General features: G+C 37.6%; 1 protein-coding gene across 1 annotated transcript in view; it reads left to right on the forward strand.

Moving 5' to 3' along the window:
* Positions 1 to 5,123: 5,123 nt before the first annotated feature.
* Positions 5,124 to 12,133, forward strand: part of hs3st2 (heparan sulfate (glucosamine) 3-O-sulfotransferase 2) — a 33,054-nt gene continuing 26,044 nt past the window's right edge. The window contains exon 1 of the mRNA XM_065256919.1: positions 5,124 to 6,156. Coding sequence (XP_065112991.1) covers positions 5,636 to 6,156 — 521 coding nt within the window. The 5' untranslated portion in view covers positions 5,124 to 5,635. The remainder of the gene's footprint in view (positions 6,157 to 12,133) is intronic.

The following is a 12,133-nucleotide window of genomic DNA, read 5'->3' on the forward strand; positions in this document are numbered from 1 at the left end:
CAAATAATAGCAGGTGAATACATCATAACCATGCAACCCAGCAACTTATCTTCCTGTACAGTTCTGCGATATGAATTTATAAATGTATTTTCAGTGAAAAATCATTGCATAATCCAAATTAGGTCGATTTTAGTCGGTGTATCTACTAATACAATCTTAGATGTTAATATGTGAGGACCTTTATAAAAAAAGTTCACAGAGACAACTGGAACTGTTTTTAGTAAAGCCTGATCCTAAACATTCCTAAAGGCTTTTCTGCACAAACACAGTAAGACTGTGCAAACATGCTGTGTAAAGGGCTGACGATATGCAAATAGGCACACACCATCTGCAAATCGGGCCTTAATGCGATGATAGTTTTTAATCATTATCCATGACCTCAGAAACCAAAAGACAACCCGGTTAGTTTTATTTGCGCAAGGCCAGGCACATACTGTATCATAATGGGAATCATTTCCAGTCTGGCTGACTGTGCCTCTGTGATAGATGACATCAATGAGGGCCGATTCTCATTTCTCTGCCATTTTGTTTGGATTCAATTTAGTCAGAGCCCGCAGTGGATGGCGCTTCGGTTTGGGGCTGAAAGCGCCGGTTTGCATGCGCTCCGGTGTGTCAGAGATGCAGATGCTATAAATGAACATGAGATGGCTAAAAAACGAGGCCATCTAGAGGGTGTTGAAATCTTCATTACACCTGCCTGGAGATTCTCATTTTCTTGAGCGTGAAAGAAAAAAAATTAGTAAACATGAAAAGTACCCATAGAGGCATTTATCAAGGACAGGAGGTTGGCACGCACGGCACGCTGCACTTGAAAATGTGGTGCACTGCTGTTTTCAAGGCAGCCACCAGAGAGAAAGAGAAATAGTTAATCAATTTTAGCTGCATGTTAATTATGTATTATATCATTGGATATGTACTGCACATTATAATGTCTTCATGATAATGTTAAACAGTGTGCTGCGATGTGACAGATTCTGCTTATGTTTTAAACAGTGACATTTCTTAATGCACTTAAAGAGTTTCTTTGCAAATCACGTTTATGAGACTGAAGTCAAATATTCTGTGCATGTGCATCTATACCGTTGTACGAAACCTTCACCTTTCACAACTCCGAATACACAAACTAAATCTGGGAATTCTGCCAGTCAGAGAAAATTACCGAATGCCTGTCTGAGCAGCCAACCCAGTTAATGATCACCTACTCAGTCTTGATCAAATTCCTGTACTTAAACCGTCCCCGATCACCATTAAATTGCTATTCTATATTTCGATAAATGGAGAATACGGTATTATAGGCAAATTGCCCTAAAATGGATTTTAATATTGAGTGTGTGGGTGGCGCATTTGTAATATATGAGGAAAGCTTTATGACACCGTAATAATATTTTACAGTGAAGTGTTCAGCTGTCTCGTAGAAAGACAAGCCAGACTAGATAAATTACTGGCAATTTTCAAGATGACGCTCTGAGATAAAGGATCTTGTGTGTTGTTGTAAGTGCCATTAAACTATCCATCAAAGAGCCAATACAGTCCTCACTGCCCACACACCATTTACTGAACTGAAGTGTAAGCCGTCGAAATGTTTGATGTTTTCATCTTTTTATTTATTTGGCTCATATTTGTTTTCAATATAACCAGACAAAATAGATTTCATTCGAGTTATGCAAATCCAGTTTTAAGTTCACTACTTTATGTGGAAAGCAATCAAAAAGTCTTATTGAAAGCTGGATAATCTGTAATTGAAACCGAAATGTGGCTTTTTTTTCAACTAAAAAACTTTTCGAGGTGTCCGTAAATATCACTTCATGCTGAGTTTCACGCTGACTACTGTCAATACAGACCGGGTGACAATTACCAGGTTCCAGGGAAACTCTCAGGCAAGACATTGCTGATGACCAAATGGGTGACATTTCTAACTCATGTCCCCCTTTTGTGAGCAATCGATGGATCAAAACAGTTCTGATTTAAACAACACGGAGGAAATGTCAGTAACAATTAGCTGATTCGGTCATTGGCAGGGGAAGAAGTGACCTGCTGTTCAAAGGCCTTTACTTGACATCTGGTTCCCATGGTATTAACTTTGCCGAAACAAAGCAGAAGTTGTATGCAAGGCACCGAAAGGATGAATAGAAGTGTACGTTTATGCTACTCAGTTTTCAGAATAGGAAAAGGAAACGGCGCTAATGGCGTTTACACAATGGTCGATACTGGTAAATTTTCCACTTGTGATGGCTGAGCCTGAGAAAGGGTGAGAAAATCTCTTCGAGCCTTTGAGGCTGGGAGTGATGCATGCAAGCAAAGGCTCTGATCTTATTACTGTTGAATGATTGCCCGAAACTGAATTCAGAGGAACGAACAGCAGTACAATGGTGATTGGAGCTTAGAGAAGAATGCCTAGGCCTTGCATTAAAGGAAACACAGAAGACACGCTTCTAAAATAACTTATTAAAATAGCTTGGGGGTGAGTAAATCATGGGTTTAATATCATTTTTGGCCGAACTATCCCTTTAACTATTTTAAAATCATCAACACTTAATGCATGACTACAATGCCACCGTTTTTGTAGCAATAGCCAACAATACACTGTATGGGTCAAAATTATTAATGTTTTGGGCCAAAAAATTGGATATTAAGTAAAGATCATGTTACATGAAGATTATTTTCCTACTGTAAATAAAAAAATTATGTCCAAATTAAGTTCTTGATTTTCCAAATGAAACAACTTTGAAAGCAATTTTCTAAAAGGTTTTTGGCGCCCTCAGACTCCAGATTTTCAAATAGTTACCAAATGGCCAAACATTGTCCTATCATAACAACCAATGCATCAATGGAAAGTTTATTCAGATGATTAATATATCTCAATTTAAAAAATTGGCCCTTATGACTGGTTTGTGGTCCAGAGTCACATATCTCTCTTGACAAAGGAGCAGCAATTCAGCACCATGGACAGAGACCGTCGTGCTGATCTCTGTCCATGGTGCTGAAGCTCAAACGAAAGGCTGTTTAGAAATGTAATTATTCTACAGCAAAACAAAATAGGATTTTAATGATCTGTCTTTCAATTTTGGCATCACAGAGCATAAAGATAAAGGAAGTGGTGGTGGTTTGATTGAAACATAAATTGAAATATACAGAGAACAGTTACAAAAACACATTAAATATGATAAATGAAAACAACCCCCAAATGTGTCATTCTGGAATATAACCTGGTAATTGAGAATTATTTTGAAATGGCACTTCCACTCCTGTGGAAATATTACATCCAGCAGAGTTTGAAATTGTTTCACTAAAAATTAAACAACCACCTTATAGCCTGACCGCACTTTGACCTGGGTTATTTCAGATCATATCTTGCAGCACTAGCCTCTAAAGCCAATAAAATGTCTATATATTACGTTTAGAAATATCAAGAATACGACTCTGCGCTTTCTAGAATCAAAAGGTTAATGAAGCCCCGTGCTTAATTGTATCAATGTCAACTCGGGCAATGCTGTTGACCCAATTGATCCACAGCCTCTGATCACATTTCACTAAAAGCGAATTGCAAGTCACAGCAGGGGTGGCTGATTAGCTGAACAGACTCTCTGGTGCCCCACTAATTGGAAAAACTGTCTTGCACTTACACATTTACTCTCTGTACCCCTCACCATTTCACTTGGGGGCGGGGGAGTCCCATTGCATGCATTTCTATATTTACATTTTATATCACTGGGAAATATATTTTTAAGAATATATAATAAATAAAACTGAAAGACTATCCCATTGTGGTCATGTTATTTTGGTGTTCATCGTTCATTTCGTGGTGTCAACATTTATATAAATATAATCTACACCTTCTGTGTTTTGTGGAAAATGTCACACCAACACAAAGCAAGAGAGTGACATTTGCTGACTGAAACAATCTTGGACTCTTGTGTAATACATGTCTACAACATCCGAGTCTTTCGAGATGATCGAAGTTAGACATATTATTTGCCAGTTAGCAGAAGTAATGGCAATTTAGGAATGTAACCAATATAAACAGGCAATGTTAGTAATGACAATCTGTTTATCAAGCTGAGCCGCCCGCCATACACTAAAACAGCTGGATATTTAAGTCCCCAAAATTTTCAAGTGGCGTTTTTTCATAGGAATGTCATCTGTGCAAACCAAAGTTTTTTGATACAGTCTTTGCAGGAGACTTAAAGTGAAGTTTCACCAGACAAACATATTAAAGATACTGTAAAACTGTGCAGCAGATTAGGGAATGGAGTTAAGGGTCTGCTTGTCTTGATAATTGCATTTATGTGATATTAAAACAAATGTTATTGCACCTTTCAATGCCTTGACCTTATTCAGCCTTCTAATAGAGGCATATCTCCAAACCACATGATGAGTGTGTGAGAGAGAGAGAGAGAGAGAGAGAGAGAGAGAGAGAGAGAGAGAGAGAGAGAGAGAGAGAGAGAGAGAGAGAGAGAGAGAGAGAGAGAGAGAGAGAGATTCATTCTGCTCCAACATACAAATTGGGTCCAAAAATCTGAAATCAATCATAAAAAATGTATATTTTGCATCTTCTTTTTTCCATTTTGATTAGAAAACATTTATTAACAAAGTTGATGCACAATAATTGCATATCTCATTAATCAAAAAATACAAAAAAAATTATTTGCTTGCATAATTACACACCTATATATATATATATATATATATATATATATATATATATATATATATATATATATCAAAAAAATTACTAAAAATTAAATTTACTTGCATTATTACACACCTCTATATATATATATAATTATATACTTTCACTTTTTTCCATGTTTAAAAAAAGAATCTCGGATTTTCATTATCTTTCTCAGAGCACATGTATATGGTAAAAATACAAGCTTAACACGTGCTTATGTGAATATTAGACCTCCATAAAATATTACACAGCGTCTTCAGTAGCATCACTGGTATAAAATCGCATCTTAAATCATTGCTTTAAGATTTAAGAAAAGTTACCGTTCACAAGCAGATGTGGCATGCTCCTTTAAAAAAAGACAAACGCACGAGGAATATGAAAATATGACGTGACGTCATGCGTCGTCTTTAAATATTGATCTCGAGCGCTTCACTGCCGCAAAGCCATTCTTGAGAAGTTTACAAAGAGACCAACATGAGCTGAGCGGCGCGGCGGAGAGACGCGGCGCTGCTTCGCGTTGGAAACTTGGGAGCAAAATGTGCCTTTTAAGACTTGGAATATCAGATTTTCAACAAGGATTACATTTAGCAGGACGTTGTGATTTTATCGGATCAAACCAATGGATTACGTTAAATATTTCAAACAGTATAGCAGCAACTCCGATATAATGAAGTGAGGAGCGACGCTGAGGTGATTTAACGTACGAAAGTGACGCGACGCCTGAACTCAAAGCAGTGGAATTACATTTACCTGGGTAATTTTGAAACTTTATCTTATTGGTAAACGTTGCACTTCCTCGACTTTTCCTCATCCCTTGTGTCTGGTCGGAAATATTAACTATTATTTTCCCAAATGAGATGTAAGTTCGCGCCGTCCGAGTTTGCCGTGTCTTGATGGGGAGCACGAGACGCACCACAGAGAAACTTACAGAGAAAAACATGCCGTCTTTTCATCCATGGAGACATGGCATATAGGTTCCTGTCCAGCCGAGTCGTGCCATCTTCAAACAGGCTAAGCAGAAGATTTATTTTTATATTCACGATCTCGTTGTCTTTCACGTATCTATGCTACAGCATTCTCTTCTGTTCCGGCACAATCATGACTAACCAGAGATTGGAGGAGCATCGCTGCGTGCATCTGAAAACCATAGGGAGTAAAAAACTTTTACAGAAGTCACATTATTGCACTATCACTGCAAAGACGAGAGTTTTATCACAGGGGGCTGTGGGACTCGTGGCAAATCTTACTGGAAACCAAAGCAAACACCAGAAAACACAGACACAGATAGATCACAAGCAAGTTAACAATACTAATTCGCCAAAATATGGGAACAAGAAGTTACCCAATGCGCTTATAGTGGGCGTTAAGAAAGGAGGCACGCGTGCGGTTCTGGAGTTCATCCGAATCCATCCAGATGTTCGAGCACTTGGGACTGAGCCACATTTTTTTGATAGGAACTATGACAAAGGCTTGGACTGGTACAGGTAGGTTTTTCCATAGCTTTCTGCATTGACATTGCTTTTGCATGAAGCTGAATTTACCATTTAAATGGACATAATAAAACAATTATGAATATGATGAGAACTGATGTAATGAGAAAAATTACAAAAAAGTTGCCAAGAACCATTTTTGGCTGTATGGTACTATAAAGAACCTTAACAATCCGCATAACTTTTCGGATGCACACAAAGATTTCTGCAATGAATAAAAGGTTCTTCCAAATATAAAACCCTAACAATTTATGTTTTTTGAGGAACCTTTGACTTAAAAGGTTCTTTGGAGAACCAAAAATAGTTCATATATGGCATAGCTAAAGAACCTTTACTTTTAAGAGTAAATAGTTTGTTTAAACATTTGGTTTCAAAAAACTAAACTTTTTCCTTAAAATTGCCACAATGGAACATCAAAGACAACTAAACAAAAATAAAGAAAAACAAGTTGATAAAAAATAAAATCACGCAAACTCTTTTTAAGCAAACCATGCATTTTCCCAAAGTGCACTTATCTTAAAGGGAGCCGCGTTTAATGGGTACGCTTTCAAAACCTAATATCAGCGGGGTGCAAAAAAGTCAATTTCTGTGGTGGCTTAAAGACAAAAGCCGAACATTTAAACTGCTGACAAAGAGATGCTAGCAGAAAGTCATACTGAAAGTGCAGGAATGATATAGTGTTTTGGCGAGAAACTCGGGTTGGAATGACACAGAGTGATTGCGGTATTCGGTTCCAGGGGGAAAATATGCAGATAAAGGGCAATGGATCTCTTTCAAGAGTAAACCTTCCATAAACGCTGCCAAGGAAAGGCATGGATCATATTGATCAGTGGGCAGATTAAAATCAACTCCTTCCTCCCTTCTTTCCTTTCTACTGATGGGCTGCCATTCAAATACCCATCGGGGAGCCGTTTGGCTGCGCGAAAAGTCAGCGTCGATACTGACTGGCGTATAGGGCTGTATGGTAGGAGCCTGATGGAGACAATATCATCCCTCCCTTATCCAGCGCAGTGTCTGCCTGCAGCTCAGGTTCAGTAATTACACACACACATCACATCCCAGCAGAGACAGGACAGAAAGGACTCCCCGTGGGCTATATCCAAACACGAGGGGGAAAATCCATGAAACTAACAGCACATACCTGTGTGAGAGCCGCCCTCCAGCCATTAGCAGTTGTTGCGTCGGCTCGCGTCTAGAAACCACAACAAAACACTTGTTCGGTTTTTGTGTTCGTTCAGGAGCAACTCCACTCACCCATGGCCTACTGTGCTTAAATCAATTGAAGCGGATGTGTTTGTGAGATGTGCAGATCGATGCTAGTCCCTTGTATTTGGACATAGGGTAAGGATAAACAAGGATAAAAAATTGCACAGAACCATATGACTGCTAAACGTAGCAATGTCCACAAATAAGCTATTAATAGAGTAGATATGTGCTAGCCACCTTTTATGCCTTGTGATGTTGTAATACCTTTCATATAAGCATACAGCAACTACTTGCAAAGTAACATATGTTTGTAAAAAAAAAAAGACAGACAGTCTAACGGTTAGCATCTATATATAAAAATGTGCACACATTGACTCAAAAATACACACATAATACTTTATACACACCCACAGAAACTCATCAATACTATTTGTGGATGGGTTAATTAAAATGCCACAGAGGCCAAGACACTGAAACAGTTCCCCTACTGTAATCCTCACTGAAAACCATTTTATTTTAGCCACTGACATCTTGCAAAAGGAGGACCAATAAGGTCTGCAATAAAGGGCACAAGTAATGAGAAAGATGCATTGGCAGATTAAAGCAAAAGTTCCTTATGAGCGCCTTGTTTTTCATTTTGTTTCAATCTTTGTTTTGCCACGTTTCATTTAATAAAATCAAATGGCATTGTTCAGATTGCCCCTGCGCTTGTACCGTGATTTGTGTAAACTAGCAAACCAACAGGCTTTGCTTTAAATAATACAATTTATTCACAATAGCTGACAAAGCCCTGGAGTGATTCCAAGACAATTTTGTTAATTGTCAATTTTTTTGCACTCCTACCCTAAAGCTTACGAGAGAGAGAGAGAAAGAGAGAGAGAGAGAATGCAAATGTGGCAATGCTCATTACTATATTTTTAGGAGGGAAACGAATCCTTATGGCCTCATTTGTTCTAGGCTAACCTGTTTTTCTATTATGAGCAGACACTTATAAGCTTGCTGATAGGGACATCGCATTGTAGCAGGTTCATTTACCCAACGCTCGTACACTCATTGGCTCGCGTTTCCATTGAATCATTAAATCACGCAAATATTCTGCGCTACACACCATCTGAACTTAAAAGGACATTTTATTTCCATTGATTTTCCAAATGAAAGAAACGCTTCAAGCAGATTTCCTAAGAACTCGTCAGATCGTACGAGTTGCCTTTAGCATTTTATAAAGCCGAAAAATTCCTCCTAGTCCAGCATTAATTGGCTCGGTGGGGAAGGGAGCAGCGAAACACAACATTCGGAAAGGTTGACGAGGACAGAAAGTTGGACAGATCTTATTTAACAGGGAAAACCATTCCTCCGTGTGCACGAGAGACCCTACTATTCCCCAGCATCACTAATGGAAATTGCTAATCCCAGCGTAGCTCAAAGTCGTAGAAGTTTCTGTAGCATTAATTACCTACACAATGCATCCCGGAGGAACTGGCAACCAACAGGGATGTTTTGATTTGGCGATTTTAGCGTACATTACTCATTAGACATGAGTGCCACTATTAAGAGTAAGTAAATATGAGCTTCTCTGAACGACAGTGTCGACCGATGGGAGTCCATTATAGGACTGACTGGATTAGGGATGAATGTTGAATGCTCTGAGTCACTCTAGAGACAAACCACAGAACCACTGAGGAGCTGAAGGTGAGAGCTCAGATTCACTTAAAATACTTGAAGAGAAGCAGTCATCATATATTATCATACATTATGGCATTGCACTGGCCCTCTGCTGTGCAAATTAAATTGAACGTATACCGCGCTTATAAAACACATTCGCCCCATTCACATTTTATTGTGTTAGTCTGTAATGGAAATAAATTAGACAATTTAGTAAATAGATTACCAAGAGAAAACAGAAATTAGGCAAACCACGCAAGTTTACAGTACACCCCATTGCTTTTACGCATCTAAATTAGCTCATAATTTTTTTCTGCTTCACCCATGATCGCAGACCACCTCAGATGTTGCACATTCAGAAGAAATAAACCTATTCACTTCACATAAACATCTTCACTTAGCGAGTGTGATTCTGAGAAACCGACCACTGTGAAGATGAAGGACACAGCTCATGAATCTGACTCATACAAATCCTATATCTTCTATTGTTGTAATTTAGTGGTCTTGATATTATTTGATCTCTTATTCACTGTCAGGAAAAAAATGGTCAAATATTGTCCTAAGCTGTCTCTAGGATGGTACCCTTTTAAAATATCCTAATTTGTAACATTTATTTGTTTCTAATATGTATAGCTGATTTTTTTCTAAGAGTAGACTGTATTCGGTGAAAGCCTCGTTACTTTTTAACGCAGTTGGGGCCAGATTTACTAACAAGTTTGGCTTGTTTGCCGTAAAAAATACTGTTGGGATTTACTAAAGACATGCAATGAAAAATTTGCAACTGACTTTATTCCTCGCTTTATTATGATTGCTTTATTACTCGTATGCATTTGTAGGAGTTTCTCTTTTAGGCACTACATTTATGGGAGGAGAATATTTATAGTAGTGGAGAATAGGGCCAAAAGAAACAAAGGGATTTTCTTCAGGTTTAAATGTCAGGAGTTTCTGTCGGGACGAAAGTAACACTTCTTACTTTTTTCCCGCTGCATTATGGTAAAAATTAAAATTAGGGGAGAACCGGGCCAAAAGTAATGTGGGACGAAAGTAACAAAGCGATTTTCTCCGAGCCCTGATAACATTTGCATCCCAAACTATGAAAGCATCTTAAGCACACAAACCCTTGACAGAGCTGACAAATATTGCGTTATTTACTCACCGTTTTCCGCGTGTCCAGAAAGGTGTTTTCAACCACGAAGTAAATTCCTAAAGCGGTCATTTTTTTCTTATAACACGTTGTGTTTCTTGATTTTATGTGTTAAAGTACTGATCAATCTACAGGTTATTTAGTGCTCTAACACATCCTGAAGTGTGACTTCTCAGAGTTTTTCAAAATAAAAGTAAATCGGGTTTAAATGTGAGGAGATACTGTCGGGACTAGAGTAACACTTGTTACTTTTGTCCCGCTGCTAATACTGTTGTATATGTTGAAAATTTATATTATTGTAATTTGATTTAATTTCATTTTCATAGTGTTCAAACTGTTTAAAAAAAAATGCATTCTCAGCAATTTAAGTTTGTACTGTTAGTTGCTTTTGAAACATTTGATAAAACTGAAATTTAAAATGAAAATGTAATTCATTATTTTTTTTACAAAGATAAATTACAAAATATGTTTGCAGTTACATTAACGAGGTCATGGTCATGTATATTTACTAAAAATAAGTATAACACAAAAATCTTTCTTGTTTTGTTGAGTTACTTTTGACCCACCTGTGTGTCCCAGCTGACAGGGTCAAAAGTATCAGTGCGTTACTTATGTTCAAAGTAGGGATGCACAGATTTAAACAGACAACTTCTGGCCGATACCAATGCCGATACCGATGTTAAACACTTGTATACAATACTATACAGTTGGTCTATTAGCTAGTTTATTACTGCATCAAATTATTTTTTACTGAACATGGATTGGATCTAATTAACATTCAACTGACCAACTAAGCTAAAACAAATATAATAAGACAGCATGACAACCTTCAAAGGTGGTTTTTGCTATTCAGCATTTATTTTATTAACAACATTAACAAATTTTTTTACATATAATGGATTTCTTTATCCAGTTAATTAATAAACAATCGGTATCGGCCTCTCTCGTGCTATTGCCGATATGCCGATGGCTTCAAATTCATCAAAAATCGGCCGATAAATATCGGCGGCCGATACATCGGTGCATCACTAGTTCAAAGTGAAATTATACTGAAGTCGTTTTACATTTGTTGAAAATTCCACCTGGTATTGATAGACCACACTTGTGAGTTATTGACCACTGCAAAAATATATCTCTGTCTAAAACATTATCTTTTAAAATAAAGTTTTTGTCAAAAATTTTACTTTCGCCCTGCTCTCTCCTACACAACGCAGCATGATTTACTAAGGTTTGCCCTTGTTAATTTGCTGGTACTTGCGCCATTATTTAGCGTAGGTTTTAAACCTCTGAAGATCGATTGCTTAATACCTGAAACCGGGGGTTAAATGGCTACAATGTTGCAATTTAATCTTGCTTTGGTTTGTATTCACAAGGCAATATTTCCAAACAGACAAAACTTTAATAAAAAGTAGTGCTGCACAATTAATCGCATCGCAATCGCAATCGCGATGTCAGCCTGTGCAATTATATGACAGCAAAATGTTGCAATTATATTAAATAAATACATGTGTGGACTTGTTAACACAAACTTTCTGATAACAGTTTGATGATTTTCCTTGCTGTTTAAAAAAGAAAGAAAAACGAACAAAAAAGGCAGTACATGTGTGGCATGCACGTGTGTGGTGTGTGTTGTCACTTATGTGTGCGCAGCGTGGAAATACCAGAGCGAAGATGGATGCAGAGGAGGTTGACCCAGTGATCTGGTAGCTAAAAAAAAAAAACTCTACGTCTGTTGTATGGCAGTATTTTGGATTTAGGATTACTGACACTGAGCAGTTGCTTCATCACGTGGCAATACGAAAACATTTCTAGTTTTACAAATACACATTTTAGCATTATCACTAAACTGTGTGTGGATTTTCCTTAAAACCCATCAAGTTGACTTATGATACAATTTATTGTAATCGCAATCGCACATCGCAATATTAGCACGAATAACCGCAATGGGAAAAATTACCC

Source organism: Paramisgurnus dabryanus, chromosome 3, assembly GCF_030506205.2.
Source record: "Paramisgurnus dabryanus chromosome 3, PD_genome_1.1, whole genome shotgun sequence".
NCBI lineage: Eukaryota > Metazoa > Chordata > Actinopteri > Cypriniformes > Cobitidae > Paramisgurnus > Paramisgurnus dabryanus.